The sequence below is a fragment of the Strix uralensis genome, chromosome 28, assembly GCF_047716275.1.
Source record: "Strix uralensis isolate ZFMK-TIS-50842 chromosome 28, bStrUra1, whole genome shotgun sequence".
Taxonomy (NCBI): domain Eukaryota; kingdom Metazoa; phylum Chordata; class Aves; order Strigiformes; family Strigidae; genus Strix; species Strix uralensis.
Window position 1 is genome coordinate 3855717 of NC_133999.1, and position 21967 is coordinate 3877683.

General features: G+C 46.6%; 1 protein-coding gene across 2 annotated transcripts in view; it reads left to right on the top strand.

The window, feature by feature from the left end:
- The first annotated feature begins 318 nt into the window (after window positions 1-318).
- The window catches only part of DPYSL2 (dihydropyrimidinase like 2), a 55710-nt gene continuing 34061 nt past the window's right edge, over window positions 319-21967 (top strand). The window contains exons 1-3 of one of the 2 annotated variants that reach the window (XM_074852057.1): window positions 319-1164; window positions 15916-16004; window positions 17348-17532. In XM_074852057.1, the coding sequence (XP_074708158.1) occupies window positions 814-1164; window positions 15916-16004; window positions 17348-17532 (625 nt within the window). In that variant the 5' untranslated portion in view covers window positions 319-813. Of the gene's footprint in view, window positions 1165-12204; window positions 12651-15915; window positions 16005-17347; window positions 17533-21967 lie in introns of those variants that run through there. The other variant, XM_074852058.1, reaches the window with a different exon arrangement.

Here is a 21967-nt window from a genome sequence, read left to right on the forward strand (position 1 = left end):
CGGCACCAGCGATGCCCCAAAACCCAGAAAGATGAGTCAGCATTTTGCCTCCCACTAGCCCCACTAACCCAACCGCGATCTCATCTGCTCCCCGCCCTCCGGCTCCGCTGCTTTGGGAAAAGTGAGGAACAATAGGATTCCCGGAGCACTCCCTGGCTCCACCATTGCGGGGCCAGGGGAGGAAGGGGAAAGGGGGGGGAGGAAGGAAGGGATCCTTTCTCCCCTGCCTTGGGGACACGCCTCCAGAGCAGCCGGAGGTGAGGGGGGTGCTCAGTCCTCATCAGCTCCGTGCAACTTGTAGCAGCAGCAGCAGCAGCAACACGCCGGGGAAGGGGAGGGGGGAAAGGGTGTGTGTGTGATGGGGGCTGTTGCTCCAACCTGATCGAGTCCATTTGCCAATTCACCAGTCGCATCACTTCCGGATCAGTCCTCAGTTTCTGCTGCAGAGTGAGGATTTTTTTTTTTTTTTTCCTCTCCTTTTCCCTCCCTCCCCATCTGGATGCTGGGAACTCGAAACCTCCTCCCTTGATTGCAGCAGGATCTGCCCCAACCTTCCCTCAACTTTGCGCTGCATCAAAGAAACCAGAGCGAGCCACAGGCTGTGTTGTACCGATGGGGGCAGGGGATCTGCCAGGCACAGCCCTTTGCAATTGATGTTGCCGTATCTCTAGGACCCAGAGCGAGCTCTCTCCCTCTTTTTTTTTTTTTTTTTTTTTCCCTCACCTCTTTTCGTGTGTGTGCGTGTGTGTGTGTGAAGGATCCTCCTGGTTACCGCTGTTATTATTTTCCCTTAGCAGGGAGACCACACAAGCCATGGCTGAGAGGAAGCAGTCTGGCCGGCAAGGCGAGGAAGAAGAAGTGCCAGCCTTCTTCAAAAACCTGGGCTCGGGCAGTCCCAAGCCCCGGCAGAAATTCTGTGGCATGTTCTGCCCGGTGGAAGGCTCCCTGGAGAACAAGACCATCGACTTCGACTCCCTCTCGGTGGGCCGTGGATGTAACAAAGTCGTGGCAAAGCAGAAGGATGTTGCCCACCTGGGTCCGGATGCTCAGTCCGTCTATTCCAGGCAGAGCGGGAAGGGAGGGGAACCATCTGTTGATTTCGGGAGAAAGGTGGAGATCAGGAGTGCCACTGGGAAGGAGGCGCTGCAGAACCTGAATGACAAGGTGGGTGCATACATATATGTGTGGGGTGTGTGTGTGAGATGCAACTTGAACACGTGAGAGGCTGCAGAAGGATGTATCCTTTCCACCCTGCAGCTTCTTGCTTTTATGTCACCTGCATGGATGTGGCAGTCGGTGTCTTCCTCTAAGAAGCAGCATCTCTACTAGAGCATTCTTGCCAGACCTCTAATGTTATCCGTGTGCTCTCTGCAGGTGTGTGTGTATGTGCACAGGGAGGAGGGCAGAAGAAGAAAGGAGCCCCTGCACCCACAAACACCTTCCCTTTCCCCGCCCTGCCTTCCTAGTTGGTGATAGAGACCGACTTTTTTTGTTTCTTAGGCAATTCCCCCCAGCACAACGGTAGCAAAATGCCCCACCCAGCTAGTGAATGCAGCTCCCGGGAACAGAAACGCAATTGTTAGCAAAAGAGCATCAATGAGCCTCCACCTACAGGGATCAAATCCCTGCGGGCTTCTGCCAGGGGAAACTCCTACCCCCTCCTCCCAGGGGAGGGCAGACTCCAGAGTGACCCCTGGGAGCTGTATTTCAATACCAATTTTGATCAAGGCCTCTGGCTACAGTGGGAATTTTTGCCTCCGGAAGATCTGGGACTTTCACAGGAATGTGGCGTTCTCTTAGAAACCCACTGAACTCCTCCCAGTCTTTGAAGACTCCTGAAGCTATTTTCTCACCCTCTGTATGTGCCATGGTGTAATAAAGCCTATCCTCTTCCTGAGGCAAACCCCATTCAAGCCACAGGTCTGGCTGACCGTGCGCAAATGCTTTCCTCGATAAATAGATTTTAGCAAGCTTTATTCTGAGATCTGAGCCATGAAATACTCTGTGCGTTCCTCTGACAATGCTGGCTCCTAGGCATGGGCTGGAAGAGCGGAAATGAATGAAGCAGCGACCAGCAAACCGATAAACTCCTGGCGTACTGGGAAGGAGTTTCTGTGAGTAGTCCCCCAGCGGGTTTATGGAGCAGTCTGTCCTTCTGGAAACGGTTTCTAGCATGTGCCTCCTGATGTTTACTAATGGTATGGATTGTATATAGAGGGCAGAAGTCTGCCTGGAATTTATAATATGGGCTTGTCCGCCGCTTTCTCCTGCTTTCAGAAATGTGAAATATTACTAAGGGTATTACTGGGGGCTCATCCTCCCCAGGTCAGACCCTACTTTGCTTCTTCCTACTGCAGTAACCCAAGGGCTCCATCCAGCCATACTTACGTGGGTGAACAACTGCTGTTTACGGTGAGATCACAAAGGTAGGCCCTGATCTTCAGAAGTGCCACGCACCAACCTTTAATTAGGAGTGGGATGTGCTCCACGCCGCCTCAAACCCGATTTGCCAAACCCAAACAAAAGTTTGCCACTAGAAATGCCTATGGGTTGATGTGACCATGTTGAAGTGCCTACTAATTGAGTAACTTCCCATGATTAATTAGTCTTGTTGGCCTAACCAAAGTGCATCTCGGGAATAAAGGGTATACGCCTTTTCAGCTTTGTGAATCAAAGGGTTTGCAATTCAGGACGTTTTCAGAACTAATTTTGGACAATTTGATGTGGTGATGTCCTGCAGGACATAAGTATAAACAGGTGATATATTAATTCTGAAAAGATTAATTATTTTGTGATTGAAGGGTACCAGTATAATAAAAAACTCTAAGTGTAATATGGTGAAAAATCAGAAGTCCACATAGAATATTAATCCCATTTTTTAAGAAGTATGTGTTTTGTTTCTATTTTTAAAGATTTTTGTATTAATGTTAACTGAGGGCATGAAATAATGGGATAGTGCAAAACATGTGAGTTGTTTCTCGTTAGCTTTACATCACACTGATGCCAACGGATTGTATAGTGAGGGGTTGTGAGCGTCTGGGTAAGTGCAGCCTTTTATTATAAATGCCTTGCTATGGATTGGCATTTTATTGCAGGAGTGTTTTAGCTTCGATGGTTTTTCAGCAGACTGCATCTAAACTTGAATCGATGGTTAGATCCTCAGGAGGCAAAACTGGCTTCACTTCAGTGTAGTTAACAGAAGTGTCTTTACGATGATAATCAAAGCTCAAAGTATTAAAAAAAGGTAAAGAACAATAACGTTGCAGGAAGTGGCATTAAAGGAAATGGTGCATTAAAATAATTTCAGATAGGAGTTAAAAGGCTTCTGAAGATTTGCAACTGAATTTGGCCCATTATTTTCAAACCTCTGTCTTAAGCATTTAATAACACATCTGAAATAGGTTCTCCCTGGATAGACTGTACACTATTTCCATGTGATAGGAATCTAAACTACAGTGGAAAGCAACGGCGTGCTAATTTATATGATCTTGAATTTATAACTTGCATGAATTATTTCACAATAGGCTGGAAATCTTACTGCTTCTTTTTCCTTAGCTTGAGGCTGACAATAGTTGCAATGTTTATCAATACCTGTAACAATCCACACACAGGACGGTCCATGCTCTCTTTGAGGAACCAAAGGACCCTGTCGTGAGCTGATGGGAATGGGTGCCGATCGCCTGGAGGCAATGGAGATAGCTGGAAGTGTTTTAGCCAGTGGCTGGAGCCAAAGCGAATTTAAAACAGTCATCCTTTAAAAACAGTCCTTTAAAACAGTCATCTGTCACTGTACAGAAAGATCTTGTATTAATCTCCACTGAAATAATTAACAAAGGAAGATGGACAAGCTATTTTTTATTTTCCTGAGTTCTTAACTGTCTAGAGGATAAAAAAAGGCACGTAATTATTCCACATTAAATTGCAATATATTGTTCTGCAGGCAAAGATAAGGGTAATCAAATCTCTTTGCGTCTACCCTGTCTAGGGTATTCTATAGGCATCTATCATGGCCTCGCTTTATTGCCTCTGGGCCATGCTGCCTCATCATTCAGGGTTAAGATCATCTCTAGAGGCACTAGGAAGGCTCTCTATCTTAGTTTAAGCAGCTCTTTACAGTTAGGCCTCTGGAGGCAGTGTGACCTATTCAACAGGTCTGCAACTCAGCAGATCGGAGGCAAGCTACTTCCCAGCTGTCAGGCCTTGGAGAATTAACTGTGCTTCTATTTCCCATCTTAAACTTTGTCATCTTCCCTGTTTAGACTGCTAATGCCTGGTCCTGGAGCTACTTGTTCAATGTCTGAGCACTGCTTAGTGCTTTGAGGCCCTGACCTCAGTTGGGCCATCACTGCAGCCTAACAAGAATGTGATGTTCAAACCCAGGATTTCTTGACCGAGACAATGAACACTTGGCCTGGCTTTCATGAACTGCTGTGCACCTGCAAGCCCATTTCCTACAGTGGGGTTGGTTTCCAGACAGCACCAGGGCAGGGACCTGTGGAACTTACTCAATAGCACTGCTTTGTAGTAGTCAGTGCAGAAGCTACAAGTTACCTCGTCTCAGAGCAAGGGGACTGATAAAATGGCTTCCCAGGGCATTGGTCCTCTGTTCCTTAGATGAACAGTCTTGAGACATACACATTCACCTGGGTTTTGGAAAGCCTTGGCCATTGCTTGCTTGACCTGGGTCATTTCCCTGTGTGTATTTCCCAGATTTCCCATGGCATTGCTTCTGTCTTGCTCATCTGTTGAAATTCTTTGGGACAGAGACAGTCTTTTAGGGACCATCTATAGGGAAAAGCAAGGTTTGATTGCAAGAGGGATCAGCAAGCCTGGGGCTTGCTTTAATCTAGTTTGCATAGAGAGCCCGAGTAGGAGCTAAGACACTTCAACACTAATACAAGCCCTGGGATCCCAGATCTCTTCTTAAATTGCTAGTTAAAGTTCCCATCGCCACCTTGTTGTTATTCCAGTGATTCGGGTGGTTCCCCTGTGCAACAAACAGTCACCTTTACACGCCTTTTTTGCATCCCTTAGAAACAGTTCATGGACCTTTGGGAAGTACAGAGCACTGGGTGTAAACTACTGGTCTAAAACAACAAAGCTATGTCCTGTTGTAATAAGATAAATAACAATCATAAATAAACAGACTAGGAAAATATTTTTATTTTAGAATTGACAGGAGAGGAATCACTTGCAAAACACAGTGTCAGGAAGCTTTTGATATGACTGGGGTTTTTGCTAAAACCTCAAAGCTCTTAGGATCATGGTTGTTCATTCCTGGAGAGAAATAATGAATAACAGGGCGTTGTTGAGAGCTCAAATAATCACAGACTCTGGAACGTTAATGGAACTGTTGTGTAAAACAAAGAAGCTGTTCCAGACAGCTGGAAATGCAGTTATGAGTTTAATTTGTTACAATGCCTGCAATTTTTCTAGCCTTGTTTCGACAATCATTGCTTGCAAAATAATCATACAGGAGGATGACTTGCATGTTCCTCCAATGGATCATAATAGTTTGTCTGGCTACTGAAAAAAAAAAAGCCATAGAGAAACTAACAATAATGAGCACAAATGCCAAATTCCTCTTAACTTCTTAGATCCCTCTCACAACCATCGATCTGCGTAGCTGGAATGTGCCACACATCCAGTGGGTGTCTCGTGGAGTGGTCTGTTAGTTACCAATACCACTCTCATGCAGAAATGAGCCAAGAGGCTTTGATACAGAGCCGGCTTATTATTTGGGCTAAAGACTGGAGGAAAAACTTAAACACCTGGGGCCAGATCTCCTCACTCGCTTTGGAGCTGAGTCGATTCAGAGGTCTGGTGTTTCAGCAGCACCTTGTGATGCAGGCTTTATCTCAGGGGATAGATGCAGTACCCGGCACGATGAGCCTGGCAGCTTTGCATGCCACCCTTATGCCAGTGCTGTGGCCATCGTTTGACATGAGCCATCTGCTTTTAGTAGGTGCTGAGCAGCTGTTTAGGTCTGCCTGAAATCTTTTATCTGCAGGACCGTGTTGAACTCCCGATATCACTTGTCTGTCTTGTGGCACATGAAATCTGAGTCTGTCTTCTGTGGTGGTGTTATAAAGTTGGGAAATGATGTAGGCAGCAAACCTCATGTGAAGTTGATGTGTGTGTTCTGCATGAACTCTCCTACCTGAGAAGGGACAGCACTGGGTCAGTCCTGGGACCGGCGCTGTGTAACATCTTTGCTGGGGACATGGACAGTGGGATCGAGGCACCCTCAGCAGGTTCACTGACATCACTGAGCTGTGTGGGGCAGGGACACGCTGGAGGGAAGGATCCATCCAGAGGGACCTGGACAGGCTGGAGAGGTGGGACGTGCCAACCTCATGGAGTTCAACAAGGCCAAGGGCAAGCTCCTGCCCATGGGTCGGGGCAGTCCCAAGCACAAATCCAGGCTGGGCGAGGAGTGGGTTGAGGGCAGCCCTGGAGCCAGTCTGGAGGAGGCCACGAAGATGCTCGGGGGGCTGGAGCACCCCCCGCTGTGAGGACAGGCTGAGAGAGTTGGGGAGGTTCAGCTGGAGAAGAGAAGGCTCCGGGGAGACCTTAGAGCGGCCTCCCAGGACTTAAAGGGGCTACAGGAAAGGGGGGAGGGACTCTTGATCAGGGGCATAGGGATAGGATGAGGGGTAACAAGTTTAAACTGAAGAAGAGGAGATTTAGATTAGATGTAAGGAAGAAATTCTTCCCTGTGAGGGTGGGGAGGCCCTGGCACAGGTTGCCCAGAGAAGCTGTGGCTGCCCCCTCCCTGGAAGGGTTCAAGGCCAGGTTGGACGGGGCTTTGGGCAACCTGGGCTAGTGGAAGGTGTCCCTGCCTGTGGCAGGGGGGTGGGACTGGAAGGTCTTTAAGGTCCCTTCCAACCCAAACCATTCTAGGATTCTGTGATCTGGGATCTCTTTAAGATTCAGACAGAAGTGCAATGTCTGTTCTTTGGTCACCTCCTAGAGATCTGGAATGAATCTCAAGGTGGGAGAACAGAGGTCAGAATTTAATTTTCTCATTGTCTGGAGTAATGATTGTCTTGTACATCAGAGCTAGGCAAAGCTGCCTGACACAAGCAATGACAGCAATTGCTGATAGCCTGATGCTTTGCCCTGTATGTTTTGGGGGAAGGAGAAGGGATTATAATGTTAAGAAACAGTGCAGATCACTGTGCAAATAGCTATTTTTTAGACCCTACCTGCAGTTCCCATGGGCCTGGAGATGCTAAACTCTCTCTCCACTGGATGAAAGGGAGAGGCAAGGACAAGGATGCCCGAATGTCCCATGCCTTTGTTCCAGAAATGCTGTATTTAACTATAGTGAAGGTCACAGCATGAATGTAGGCTCTAAACTGCTTAGAGAGGAGAGGACATTTTTGCTCTACCCATGACAGAGTGATCCCTGTCTAGAACCCTGAAGAGGGCTGTTTCTTTCCTGATAACAGGACGTGATAGTAAAGTAACAGTGGAGCGGTGGCTCTGGCGTGTTTAAGGACAATTAAGATTGTAGCACACCTGAAATGCTCAGGACATTTCCTCTAAGAAACACACTATAACAGTAAGTTGTCTTAGAAGGTTATTTCTGAATCTTCTCAAGGTTTCCTGGGATTTTAAAGGAAACAAAATCAATTGGAAGGTTAATTTTAATTTGCAGATCAAATGTACATTTTTATCGACCTGTTTATGCAGCTAGAAAGTGAATCTCCCCCTCATAATTTAAGATAGTCTGTATTCAAAAAAAAAGAAAAAAAGTAGGCTGTTTCTCTGAGAAGTTGTATGATTTTTACCTCATAGTAGCATGTTTGACCTCTATGGCCATTTCCATCTCATTACACTTAATTTTAATTTTCTCCTGTAAGATAATAAAACAAATGAAAGATGCCCATTGGCAAGTATAATTCCCCTCCACAATTTAATTTATAGTGATTAATAATGGACAGTTCTTTCATCATCTTTTGGGAAGGACAGACATACTCCTTCTGCCCTGTATCAGCCTGTATTTAATCCTCCCAACACTTCATAAGATGCAGGGGGTTGCTGGATCCATGGGAAACTCCTTTCAAGTCTCTGAGACTCGGAGCTGATGAAGCAATTGGCATGGGCAGGATCATGACAGAAAATTAGGGCCTGATCAGTGACCTCATGGACGCTCTTTTGGCCCAGTCCTGCTGCCTCTGATGGCAATAACAAGAGCCTCGCTGGCTTTGGCAGGGGGTGATTCCCCAATAGGGAGTGGGGGTTATTAGCATCTAACAAGCCTAAAGGGAAATCTAGAGCTTGTTGAAGTGCTAGAATTTCAGATCCTTCCAGGAATGCTTTAAATCCATCTCTGATCCCTCTTTTCATTACATTCTAAAATGTATATTTCCATTTGCAGGTTTTATAATTTCATAGCAAAATGTCCTTGTGGATAAATCTGTAAGAATTCAGCAATCGGGTGTTGCAGAAATTCTGTGGGGTTTGTTGCATTACACTAAAATTCCACAAAGAAAGAGACTCTTTGAATAGTTTTTTCCCCAACCATCCAGTAACTCCACAGTGGGAATAAAATTCCTTGCTGTGTGCATTATGGTAGTCCACAGAATCTGTAAAGTTAAGATTCAGAGCCGATGTAAATTGATTTCCACTGTTGCCTGTGATGATTTATTTTAGCATAGATTATCACTGTACAGAGATTCTCGTATTCTTGTGCCATTTTTCCCTCTAGACCTTTCCAGAAGACAAATTTAGACACAGACGTTCCTTTAACGTGAAATGCGTTTCTGCTGCAATGAGCCTGCACAAGATGTCCTACACCAGCTGATATCTGTGCAGAAATGGCTGATGGCACTTGCGGGTATCCGCTGGCCAATGCACCCCCCAACTACCCGAAGCCTCAGGATGGGCCAGAGACACTCAGCCGGGGCAGAGCACAGCTCTGTATGTGGCCGGGGTAGAGGCTGGCAGTGCAAATGTGGGCATAATGCTCCATTTTGTGCATTTCCTCCCGTTCTGCCATTTGGGGAATGTTGTCAAGGCCCTCAGAAGTGCTGATAGAGCATAATTGAAGATATTTATGTTCTTTTGCGGTTCCTCTACTGCTGATGTGACTTGGCTGCAGCAACCTTGTTGGTCCTGTCGTAGTGGCTGCAGTCAGGGAGCTGGGCTGGGCTGGCCAGCCATCCTTCATCACTTCCCTTCGTTAATGTTTGGCAAGGAAGATTTGGCAGTGCTCGTTCTCTGTAGCACCTTCTAATTTTAGCCTGCTCAGCCTGCCGCGTGCATTAATAGACTGATGGAAGACAAAGTGCATCAACATTATCTAGAAATCCCATCACTTCCCGCAATACCTTGGCAGGTAATGGCACCACCATGACAGCTGGACTGGATACAAACCTGCAAGGATTTAAGAAGCGAGTTTAACCCTCTTCTTTTAACCTAGGACCTGACTCCTGCCCCTGACATTTCATAAATAGTTATCTTTCTTCATTTTACTTACAGGGGGAATTCATACATAAACTATAGCTTTACTGGGGGAATGAATGAGCTTTTGTTAAAAAAAAAAATAATGCAGGTTCACATCTCGGTATTTTCTGACTCTGTTCCCCACTTGTTCTCATCCCAACGTTGTCCTTCAGCTTCAGTAGCTCTCCTCCTTCCCTCCTGATCACCTCCCCTCATGTGTGTTTATACAACAGATAATATCCTTTCATTGCCTTTGTTTAGCAAGGCTAAATAAGCCAGTTTGCAACTACATTAATAATTTTTAAATGATTTACTTTTTGAGAACCTTTTAGTTCATCGCTAAGAGGAAAGAAAATTGGGCTGTATTGGCAATTGGTGTAATGGAGCTAGAAGATACACTTGGGAGCTCAGTTCTGGTCCCTTGGGTACACGCTAAATCATATGGAAGTTTTTAAAATTCAGTGCTGTGTAGATGTTGAATATTGAACAAGAATGTTTTTCAGCTCTTTAATCTCTTCATTTATTTTATTCTGTACTACTTAGGTTCTTGCAACATGGTGATGGGAAGGAAAAGCTAAGTGTCATCTGAAGATTCATTATTACTTTCTGAACCTAATCACTATTGGATTCAAGTTATGGAATGTATTCAAAGTTCAAGAACTCCTGTTCTGAATTAGGTCCATGTGCAGTAAGGATTGCCTTTTAAAAAAAGTATTTTAAATAGCTATCTTTGAGCAGATGAGAATAGCTTTAGAAATACTAGCCTGCTGGTGACATCATCCTCTTAAAGGTGCTTCGATTTCTTCTACCCGTATCCCATAACTTGTAGCGTAACGTGGAGAAATGACCTGCCAAGGTCAGGGAGGCGAGTCAGTGCTAAAGATGTAGACTTCCCTGCGCCCGTGTTTGTGGTCATTCCCCTGTAATCATGATGCTGCTGCCAGGGCAGGATCTTGAAATGGTAGCTGGCCTTAGCACATCTCAGATCGGCTGCCCAAGGTGCAGTCTCTCAAACCTTCAGGGAGTGTTTGCTTCCTCTTTGATAGCTGAAGACACTCTTTTACCTGACAAGCAAAGGCAAGAAACCATTCAGATATAAAATTGAGGAGGAAAGCTGGCATTAAACAGAAAAAAGGAACAGTTGCACTGCCTAAATTTAGAAATCTGATGTAGATGCTTTCTTCCATGTTCGGAGCAAAAATATGCTGAAGTTTCGAAATTTCTTCCAGCACAGATCAGAGAGGGGCAGGATAACTCATTTAGTATTGTCTAGTCTAATCAATACATCAAAATAAACCCCTACAGGCTAACAAATTAATCATGTTGCTACTGTCATAACGAGCCACTTTTTCATTTGCTACGAATTGGATATTAACTGATTGGCATATTAGCTACCTCAATGTTGCCTGATGCCCTACCGATACACAGGAGAAACTCTTACTCTTTTCCTTATAGCCTCATGTGAGCTAATGTACATAAAAAGTGCCGATAGTCACCTGTTTGAACAGATGTTGCCTTTATAATCATCTACTGCCATAATATGCCGAAGGTTTTGATTTCTCATGGGCTGTGCACTGTGTTTCACGGATCTGCTTGGGTGTGTAAAGATCACCACATTTTGTGATAGGAGAAGCTTGCAGTTTGCTTTGTGTGACGTGAAGTTCACTCGTGATTGAGGGGAGAAGGTAAGTCTTTGTCGGTCATTAATTGTCTGTTATAACCTCCAAGCAGAAGTGGATTTGTGCTATTTGACTTCTCCAAAAGGTGTTTTGTACCTTCCCCCAGAGCAAGGGGAACTGGTGGCACTGGAGGTGTTGGGAATGGTTATCCCACACTCTGGCCATGACTCCCAGCTCTCCTCATTGCTCCAGGGCGAGCGTGCTGTAAAGAACGAGGAAATATTTATGCAATTTAACGCATTTCCTTCCTTGAAGTACCAGAGTTCAGGGACTGAGAAATGTAAGACTCCAAGTGTGACTGGAACGCTGGAGTCTGCAACACCGGGATGGTGAGGCAGGGCCAGAGGGGCCGGCGGGGACCCCCCTGCCCGTGTGCTGGCTCTGAGCCCCCAGTTCCCAGGTCGGTGACCCCAGGAACGGGGGCCTGAAGCCAGGCTGGTTTTTCTGAAGGAGGAGGTGAGGGAGGAGGCACTGAGGAAGCCTGACAGTCCGGAGGGGCTTCAAACCTTCTCCCCCCCGCAATTTGCTAACGCTTCCGCACAGCTTTCCGCTCCGGTAGCGCCAAGAAGGGCGGGGTGGGACAAAGAAGATGGAGGGAAGCGCCTTCTCCACTCCCCGGGCACCCTCCTCTCCCCTCGGCGGGGGCAGGAGGAGGGGTATCCCCAGCCCCGCCGTGTTTGCGTGTCGTTCCGCAGGTGCTGGGCCCGCCGCGTTGCAGCGGCCCGGCCGTGAGGGGAGGGGGGAGCCGGGCGGCGGCTCCCGGTTGCGGCGGGGGGGGGGGGGGGGGGAGGGCGGTGTCCGCTCCCTCCCCTCAGCGCCGCAGGCCCCGCCACCAGCGCGCGGCCCCGCGCCCGCCCTGACGTCTCCATTGCGCCACTTTGCATATCAGCGCCTTCGCCTCTCCTCATTGGTCGGCGGCCGCCTCTCATTTGCATCCCTGCCGGGCTCTCGGCCAATGGCGCCCCGAGCTGCGCCGCTCCCCCCCTCCACCTCCCGCCGGGGAGAGGGAGGGGCGCGCCCCCGCGCGCATGCGCTGCTGCCGCCGCGCTCCGCTCCGCCGCCGCTGTTGTTGCTGGCGGCCGGGGCTGGGCTGGGCTGGGCTGGGCTAGGCTAGGCTAGGCTGGGCTGGGCTGGGCTGCGCGGGGCTGGGCTGGGCTCCGGGCAGAGGGAAGAAAGGGAGACGCGCAGGGGTGGCTGCTTCTCCCCTTCCTGCCATTGCGGAGAGCAGGGCTCGCCTCCCCGCCGCGCCGCGCCCTCCCCGGCGGACCCCGCGCTCCCCTTCCTTGTGATCGCGTTGATTGGGGCTTGGGGGATTTATTTTTATTCTTTTTTTTTTTTTTTTTTTTTTTTTTTCCGGTGGAGGGGAGGTCGGGGAGCAGTTGCTGCACGGGAGACAATAGCGATACAGCAGCCGCCCCGCATCTCCCAAAAAAAAAAAAAAAATTATTAAATAAATACATCGGGGAGTGATTTCCCAAGATGTCTTATCAGGGGAAGAAAAATATTCCACGGATCACGGTGAGTTGAGTGCACGGGAATAAAAGCGGGGAAGGGGGAGGGGTGCGCGGGGATTAAGCCCTTTGTGTGCTGGGAGCGCGGTGGCAGGGGGGGCCGGGGGTTGTGGCAGGATAATAAGATCAGGGTCTAATGCAGCGCTTCCTGTGCTGCAGCGCGGCTGGACGGCCGGGGGGGGCACGGCGGCGGGCCTTGGGGTTGGGGGAGATGCGCGGTAGTTTAAGCGGGGGGGCGCGGGAGAGCCGCGGGGGCATCGGCATCGCCCGCCCCGGCCTCGGGTGTCACCGGCCGCGGGAGAGCAGCGGGGGCTGCGGCTCGCCGGGGCTGTGCCCGGGGGGGGGCGGGGGGCAGCGGGGCGGAGGGGAATGGAGCCCCCCGTCTCCGTCCTTCTGCCCCAGCCCGGCAAAGGGCGGCCCCGGGGAGGGGTGGTGGTGTGGGGGTGTCGGCCGGAGCCCCCCTGCCCCGGCGGGCTGGCGCTGGGGATGGAGCAGAATTCCCTTTTCTTCCCCAAGAAGCTTCTCGCAACGCGCGCGTTTCGGTCCGCTCCTCGCTGCCATCCTGGGGGAAAAGGGAAGGAGCCGTTATATAAACCCCTCCCTTGACGTCGTTATTGTGGGAGCCGATTTAGGGCAGGTATTGCAGATCCAAGGATACTAACTTTTCGTTACGTAAGGCGAGATACTCGCATCTAACGGACTGGTACAGCCATTTATTATTTTTTTTTTGACACAGAGTTTTTCATTATTGGCAGCGGCGCAGCGGCTCCTTCTCCCAGCCCCACGGACACACCCATCCTAGTCCTCCTTCCTCAGCCTCGGAGGCAGAAAAGTGAGCTCTGAAACGGAGCTTTGAAGTGTGACATTTGTGCAGGAGCCGCTGGGCTGCACAGTTACATTTTAAAGGATGTTTAGGAAAGGCAGGGGATGCACAAAATTGTTACGGGATACATGGAGCATCCTCCTTTTTTTTTTTTTTTTTTTTTTTTTGGAGGGGGGGTGGGTAGTTTCCCTCCAAGAGTCCAATGGTAGAGAGTTTAAAAAAGATACCTGCGTTTAAATAAGGATGAAGGTTACTGCTGAATCGCTGTCACAGGCCAAAAGTAGTCTGACGCATTTTTCTTACGACTGAATGCTCTGATTTATGTTGTGTGCACCCGATGCAATTCTCTTCTATAGAGAAGGGATAGAAAAAATCACATTCTGGTCTTATTGGCTGTTGTATAAACCTACAATTGATCTATGGAGGCTGATGCTTGAAGAAGAAGGGTACTCGATGTCTAGCTGTCCCGTTTCGACTGCATCAGCAGGGTGAATACATACAGATTTAGGGGCAGGCCCTCGCACGGTTGCAAAACTGCGTGTGCTTTTGTCTCCAAGGTGGTTGAAATGAGCAGAAGGATTCGCACTGATTTCAGAGCCTACCGCTCAGCCACAGCAGGAGACCTGTTTACCAGCAGAAACATTCAGAGCATCATTAAAATGGCCCAGGCTGCATTTTGGTTGATCGTTATATATATATTTTTTTTTCTCTTCTTTCCTAACTGATGCCCGCTGCGTTAGGACTCGGGCTGTCAGGGACATCGATGGCCAAACTAGCTGGTTTCGCCTTTTTAATAGCACAAGGAGGCTGCACTAGAGGTGGGCATAAATACTGCAGTGTTTCTGGAAATGGTAAACATGTAGGACAGTTTGCTGTAGAGGCTGGCATTGAAAGACAAGTGGGTTTTTCACGCCCCAAGTTAATTCATTCAGGCTTATTGGCATTCACCGCAGATCCTAAATTTAAATCTTGGGGGTTTCTTTCTTTGTTTTTTAAATTGGTGGCGTTATTCAGGGAAGCTCTCTGTTGCAGCGGTAGGAGGAAGAAGAAGGAAATGAGGACGGGGAAGGAGAGACACTTAACATCTCATAGGTGTTTAGCAGCTGTATAAAAGATGGATATAATTGTATAAATCAGTAGCTGATGCAATTCATGTAGCTCTTCCGGTGTTAAAAGAGCCATGTCAGCCTGTGTCAGTTGAGAATCTGGTGCTCCAGCTCTTCAGTTTTATTATAAGCTCTTTGGGAAAATGCCTGATTGTTTTCTCCTGTTTGACGAGCGAAGTCCCAGCTCGAAATAAGGATCCAGAGCACCACGGTCACTGTCTTATATGTATTTGCTGTAAGTTCAAGGCACCACCAAGTTAAAGTCCTGCTTTCTGCCCCTTCTTGAAGTCAGCTTTTGGTTTCACCGGTCTTTGGCTGTGCTGTTCTGGTATAGCTTTGTTGTGTTACAGAGATGTTTTTGGGAGGAGGAAGGAGGATCAGAGTAAGTACAAGTGCAGATATAAGGGCCAAGGTGTAGTTTAAACTGAACACTGCACACGGTGTATGTGCTCTGCTTTCAATGTGTGCGTCTGTAATGCTGGGAATGGAGGAACCAGAAGGACGTAGCAGTCGCTTTTAACTTTCCTCCCCATCCAGACTGTGTTTCACTCTTGTTTACGACCACTGCAAAAAAAGGTAAATTTGGTTTTGACCTAAAATCTCGCAAAAGCGAGATGTAACCTGGGCTGTGATAAAAGCGCATCGCCTGATAGCTGTCTTGTTATAATTACCTTCCTGTTCCTGCCAAACTGCCTTCTAATTTGAGGAGGTTTTAATAACCGTTTTTTAAATCCTTCTCTTAAGCACATATTAGCAAGTTAAGTTTATTTCCATCTGATTATGCAGTAGTGCTCTGGAAAGGCAGTAAAAGTGTCCACTGCATCGAAACATCACTGAGTTGGACAAAATGAGTTTGTTTGTGTGGTGTAACCCGTGGCAACAGACTTTTGGTCCATTTCCCTGACAGCAGTTGACTCACAGTTAGCCAAGTAGTGACTCCAGTGTGTGGGTGCATATAGGAAATTTTGCATACGACCAAGGCAGAAAAAATAGAGATGTGGCTATTACGCATCGCTCAAAGTATTATTTAATGCTCTTGCTGTAGGTGATGGTGGCAGGCTGCAGGTATGAGCAAAGCTGCCAAGTAGACAAGCCCAATGGAACCCAGCTCCTCTTCTGTTTGGATTTTTTTTGCTCATTAGTGTGATGAAAGGACTTTCAGATGAAATAAAATATATTCTCTTTCCAGTTGAAAGTGCAGCAGTTGACTTGTGTTTTGACATGCACTTTTGAATAATGCAGAGGTTGTTTCTGTCTCTACACTTTTATCTCTGAAGTGACACTGCAGACTGTCAGCTTTCTCACCAAATAATTATGTATTGTTGTATGCTTCTTTGTTGCAGAGTGATCGTCTTTTGATCAAAGGTGGTAAAATAGTTAATGACGACCAGTCTTTTTATGCAGACATTTACATGGAAGATGGGTTGATAAAGTAAGTGAAGCCTGATACCGTGTTGTGACTGGAAATGTCCATAAATGTACTGCAGGTTAGCAAGGAATAACTTCGTCTCAGTGAGCTATATTAAATTGCAATGAAAAATGAATATTTCACATATATCCTGGTGTTTGATGGAGGAACTTTAAAAACAAGTTGTTAAATTAAATAAACAAATGGCCCAAAACCCCACTGTTATTAAAGTGTGGGTCAGAGGAGGTACTTACATGTGTTTAATTTTAGCCATGTGAATAGCCCCATGCTGAGATGGCACATATGTTTGAAGTTATCTGTGTTGTAACATTTTACTGAGTTATGACTTAAAATATTTTGAATCCAGAGGTCACCATCCTAATACAGTTAATTCTGGTTTAGGGTAGGAGGGTGGACTTAGGTGACCCCTTGAGGTCTCTTGTAGTGCTGTCTTCTATGATTCTATGATGCAAGGATCAGTCCAAACCCCCTTAAAGTTAAAAATGTTCCTGTAGTTTAAGGATTGACGTTCAGACCTCTTTCCAGCATGCTTCTGTGTTTTCAGTCCCAAAACATACGTTTCTGGCACGTTAAACATATTACAAATTTCTTCGGAAAATTACTCTTAGGAAAAAATGGACGAGCCAGAGGTTACAAACAGGGAATTTTCCTGTTCTGGCTAAGTGGTCAGCACATGTGCTTTGTTAATCAAGGTTAAAAGTTAAAGGAGGCAGCCAAAGAGAGCTTATTAATTGCAATGTGTCATCCGCCATGGCACTTTTGTAAAAATACGTCTGTTAAGAGCTAGACTGGAGAGACCTTTGAGGGTCTCATCAGGAATTTGGTAACCAGTGTCTGCACGGGTTTATGTTTGTGCAGGGACTACATAATATTTATGCATGAAAGGAAAGTCGACAATATAGAGGCAAAAATTTTCCCGGTGCTCCCAAAACAATATTAACATCTAAATTGCTGTTAGATGGTAAGAATCAAGTGTTGACCTGCCACTTGGCAACCCCCGTCCAGTCCCAGTAAAGCTGCTTACAAGCCTCTTGCTGTGTTTGGTGCAGCGATCATCTGATTATCTGCACGGTCCCTTCTCCAGCTGCCTGCCAGTGGCTCCTTCTTTTCCTTCCTGTTAAGTCTAATATTGCCCCGAGGTCCTGAAGTAATTGCACACTTTGCTCTCAATTATGCAACTGCTTCAAGGGGAAGAATAAAACGTTATCAGCTGTGTATGCTGATCCTGTACGTGTCTTTATACGGAAAAAGAAAACGCTAGCCAGGTTAAGTAGCACGAGGGTGTATGTTTACAGGCTGTTGGCCTTGTTTGTGTCTGATGTGCTGTTTGAAACCTCTTTACCCAGGCAAATAGGAGAGAATCTGATTGTGCCAGGAGGAGTGAAAACTATTGAAGCCCATGGCAGGATGGTGATTCCTGGAGGGATTGACGTTCACACCCGCTTCCAGATGCCAGAACAGGGGATGACATCTGCTGATGACTTCTTCCAAGGGACCAAGGCTGCACTGGCTGGAGGCACCACCATGATCAGTAAGCTGGCTGTTTTGTCTCTTCCAAGAAAGCTTTGCTTTTCTCTTCCTCGGATAAGTACAGAAACTGTGGGTTGTGTAAGTCACGTGATATTTTGGACCAGGTACCAGCAGTGGGGGATTTCTGATGTCTGTCCAGGTTGCTGAGAAAAGCTTGTGTAGGAGAAGGGATGGAAAAGCAAGACCCTAGGATTTGCCCATCTTGCAGCTGTCAATCATTTCACTCTTGTCCTCTCTGTTGGCAGGGGTTGCCTTGCTGCTTGTGTGACTTTACCAGATTCTTGGGTCTGCTCCTACTGAAACCAGTGTCACTTTGACCTCTGGCTCCAGTATGAGCAGCAGATTCTCCACATCCCCTGTGCCTCAGTTCCCATTCTCTGTCATGTCTATGACTCCAAGAGGATTTTACTCTTTCATCTGTGGAGTTCAGCCTTTCTGGAACAGCGGTTGCTGCACATACAGAGAGAAGAAGGGCAGGTACTTCATACAGGGTTGTCTGGGGATGGATAGATGTCCATCATACAGTTCACACCCAGAAGCTTGATGCCAGTGTACTATGTGTCTTTGAAAATTGGGCCACTTTCTTAGGGATTTGCACATGCTCGCTCATACACGCAGCTTTAGCACCAGGATTTTTGTTAGCATTGTTCCTTTTGTGCTCATATCCTCTTTTGGAGGAAGAGAGAAATTGGGAAATGAAAATATCTCAAAATAAAAAGGCAGACTGACTTAACACCAGGATCAGGCACCTTAAAACTCCGTGCGTGAGTCATTGTCGTTAACCTTGTTTGAGCTAGAGAAGAAAAATAAAAACCTCTGTTGCAGTGCAGCTGATCACGTGTAAGCTGTAGCACGGCGCCCTGGAGTCTGTTGCTGCATGTGGGAGTCAAGCATAAAGGTGTAAAGTGATAGAATATCTGAGCATCTTGCATTCTTTCGTGTACTCTGAGGTGCTGCCATTTCACAGGAGGGGAGTTAAGGTGCAGAGAAATAAGAGCGTGGTTCAGAACATATACTAGTGTCTATTGTTTGATCCACAATATAAAGAGATCTTAGGCACAGCCAGGAGTCAGGCTAACTCTCCTCGGTTCAAATCTAGCTCCTTACGGACTAGAACATCCTCATCTCTTAGAGGATGGTTACGAGCAATCTTTGATCCCTGGCCTGGTGGGCGGACTTGGATGGATTGACATGGAGGTTGGGAGTAGGAGCCGGTGGTCCAAACAGAGCTAGAGTCTGAGTTTCAGAAACAATCGTTTTCTGGGTCTGGACCCTGCAAAGAGGTTGTGTCTGGCCTATGAACTGGGTCTAATGCTTCAAATAAATAACCTTAAAATAACCCAGGACATTATTTTTCATAATGTTATCACTTTAGAGTATGAAGTTTGTGTATGAAGATGACCTCACAGACAGAACGTAAAGTGGGAGTGCAGCTGTGGATGGTCTCATTGTGCATACTAATATCCAGTTTTTCTTCAAATCTTTGCTGTCAAATTAATAACACTGAAATCGTATTTTCTTTTCAGCTTCAGTTCATTGACTTTGTTTCATTGGTTGTTCCTTTGTTACTAGTACACCTGGTTCACACTTGAATTATCATTTTTTTCTTCCTTGTTAAGTTGAATTAGATCAAAATAACATTTTCTGTCATCTGCATCTGACCTTTCAACAGCATTATTTCCCCCAGTGGCACTTCTTAAAACATTTCAAGCAGGAATTGCTTAGGCAAAATTTTCTGTAGTAACCCTTTGCTTTGGTTGGCCAACTTTACCTGTGCAGAGCCTCATGCTTCAGAAACGCTTGGACCTTTCGGTTTATGTGTACATGTGTGTTGCCTTTATGGCTGTAGTAGCTGAATATCTCACTAATGGTATTTGTAACACTTATTTGAGTGAGGGAAGTTGGAGGAGAGGCCCCCAGTTTATAACCTCTCATTTTACAGCTCTGAAAAATGAGCACGATGTAGATTATGACCGTGGGAAAACCATGTAGAGAAGGCTGATGGCTAAGCTTGACCTTACTGCCTTCCTGGATTAGGATACCAAAATCCACAATCATCTCTGAACAAAAAACACTTTCCTAAAGCGTAGCAGCAAGGACAGTAATGGAACTGCTTAGGATGATGGAGAGACATTTCTGATGGGTGGGTATCAGCAACTGGAGCTGAACAGTGGAAAGCAGGGTAAATAATCCAACCAGACTTCAAAGCTTCAGAGTCTCTGCTCTGTGTCAGCTCAGCTGTTCTCTTCTGAGCAAAATTATACCATTTTCAAAAATGTTTTTCCACAATGAAGCATGCAGAACTGCCCTCGTGAGCATGCTCTTGGTGGGTGGCCTTTGGTTTTTCCCAAAGCAGGTGGGAGTTGCAGTTGATTGCAGCATTTTTTCTTTTATAATAAATAGGACAACATTTAGTGAGCGAGATTCATAATATCACAAAGTGCAGCCTGAAAATGACACACTAATGTTTATGTCATGGTATATTTTAAATACCGTGCCTGTGACTTTTCAAAAGAGAATATGCTTCTCTCATGGAAATATCTCTAGCTGTGTGCCTCCGTTCTTCAGGCTTTTATGGAAAAGCTGGGCACACAAATGTGAGCTTCGTTGGAAAAAAACACCCATGTTTCTTCATTTGTGCTTTAAGCAAACTTCGCATTATTTATTTACAAATACCTTTGCTCCATCCGTGTTTTATACGTAGCCCTCGTTTGGGCAGGGTTAGTTGGCTTCATGCTTCAGTTTGTTTCACATTTGCACGCAGGAGGGCACTTTATGGCTGTTTACTTTACAATCCTTGCAGGGAAATATTTGTTTTATGTACATTTTTCAGTGAAATTAAAACAAGAATCTTGGATAGGTTTCTACTGACTGTTGGTTTTATAAAAACCGTGGGTGAAATCCTGGCTTCGGTGGGGTAACAGAGAGTTTTATCGCTGACCTCAGCAGTGCCAGGAATTCACCCTGTGTGTCTGGTTTGGTTTCAGTGAACTTCATTTTCAGCTCAGATCAAATTCAGTGTTGTTCCTTTAATACTCATGGCAAACACATCCAAGGGAAGCACACAGGAGTTCAAGAATGTAACCTATTGTTTCCAAGCCCTGTTCTCATTTACTTCCGTTCCCCTTTAAAGTAAATTCATTACTACAGCATCAGGGAGAGGAGAATCCGACTCAGCTGGTGTCTGGTGGAGCAGCCCCATTTTCTGTGTGGGACTGGTGGAGATTTATCCTGGTGGGAAGCAGATCTGGCTCCAACCCAGTGCTTCCCAACCCACCCCCTGCTCAGCTGGGATGAGGGAGAGCGGCTGGTGGTGATGATCTGAATTAGCCTTTTTCTGCCCTCCAGTCCTCACTTTCCTGAGCGCTCTTCTAGGTTGCTCCACTCAGGAGTTAGGGCTGATTGTTTTTTCTAGCTACTCATTCCACGGAGGCCATTTGAACAGGAATTCCAGCTATGATCCTTCTGTCTCTACCCTCTTCAGTGCCAAAGGGAAGACTCCAGCTGACTTTGCTAACGCATGAAAAAATAGAGTTGGTTTTGCTGTGCAGAGCTGCTGAGAGGTGAAGTGACGTATTGTGATATGATTGTTTGTTTTTCTGAAACAGCAATTTGCATGATGCTTTCTCTGTCCCTACCTTAAAACAATATTAGTATGGGTACGTCAGCCGAGGGCGAACAGCACTGCGCATGTTTTAGGATAACGTTACTCTGGAAAAAACTTGGATTATTGCCCTTCTAAAATGTCAGAATGCAGTGTTTGGGCATTAAGTTGAAGGGAGGATTCCAGGGTGATCCGCAGAAGACTTTGGAGGAGAGAAGAGCCTTGGATAGGCTCCAGCTCATTCAGGGTAGCTTCCCTAAGCTCCCCCCTGTATTCCATGGAAAGAGAACAGTCCTTCTGGAATTTTGGAAGAGGACTCCAACTGAAGTTGCCCTTTACAAGAGACTCTTTCTCATCCATGGAGCCTATGGAGCCACAGTTCTGTTGATCTAAAGATGGCATTTCTGAGCCCCTGTTGTCCCAACTTGAGATAGGTTGATGCCCCAGGATATAAAACAGTCCCTGGAGCTGTTAGAAAAGGAAGATACCACTGCTAAGAACCGGGTGGCCTCTCCAAGTCTTTTGATGATTTGGTCGCTTATTAACTGTGATGGATGAAATCCCATCAAAATCAATGGTAAAACTCCCCCTGATTTCAGCAGAGGCAGGATTGCCTTCCTCTGCTCCTGACCCTTCAGAAAGGATGAAGCTAAGCTGTGTATATTTACTGGCTCTCTGATCCTCTAGCATGTTTAATGTCCTAGTGAGAACTGCATCTATCCAGGCCAGCTCCCACACACATGTCAGCCCCCTGCCCCCCGAAGGCTGTGTTTCTTCCTGGGGATCTGCTGTCCTTGAGTAAAATTGCTTGCTGACATTGCCTGTGTTGACT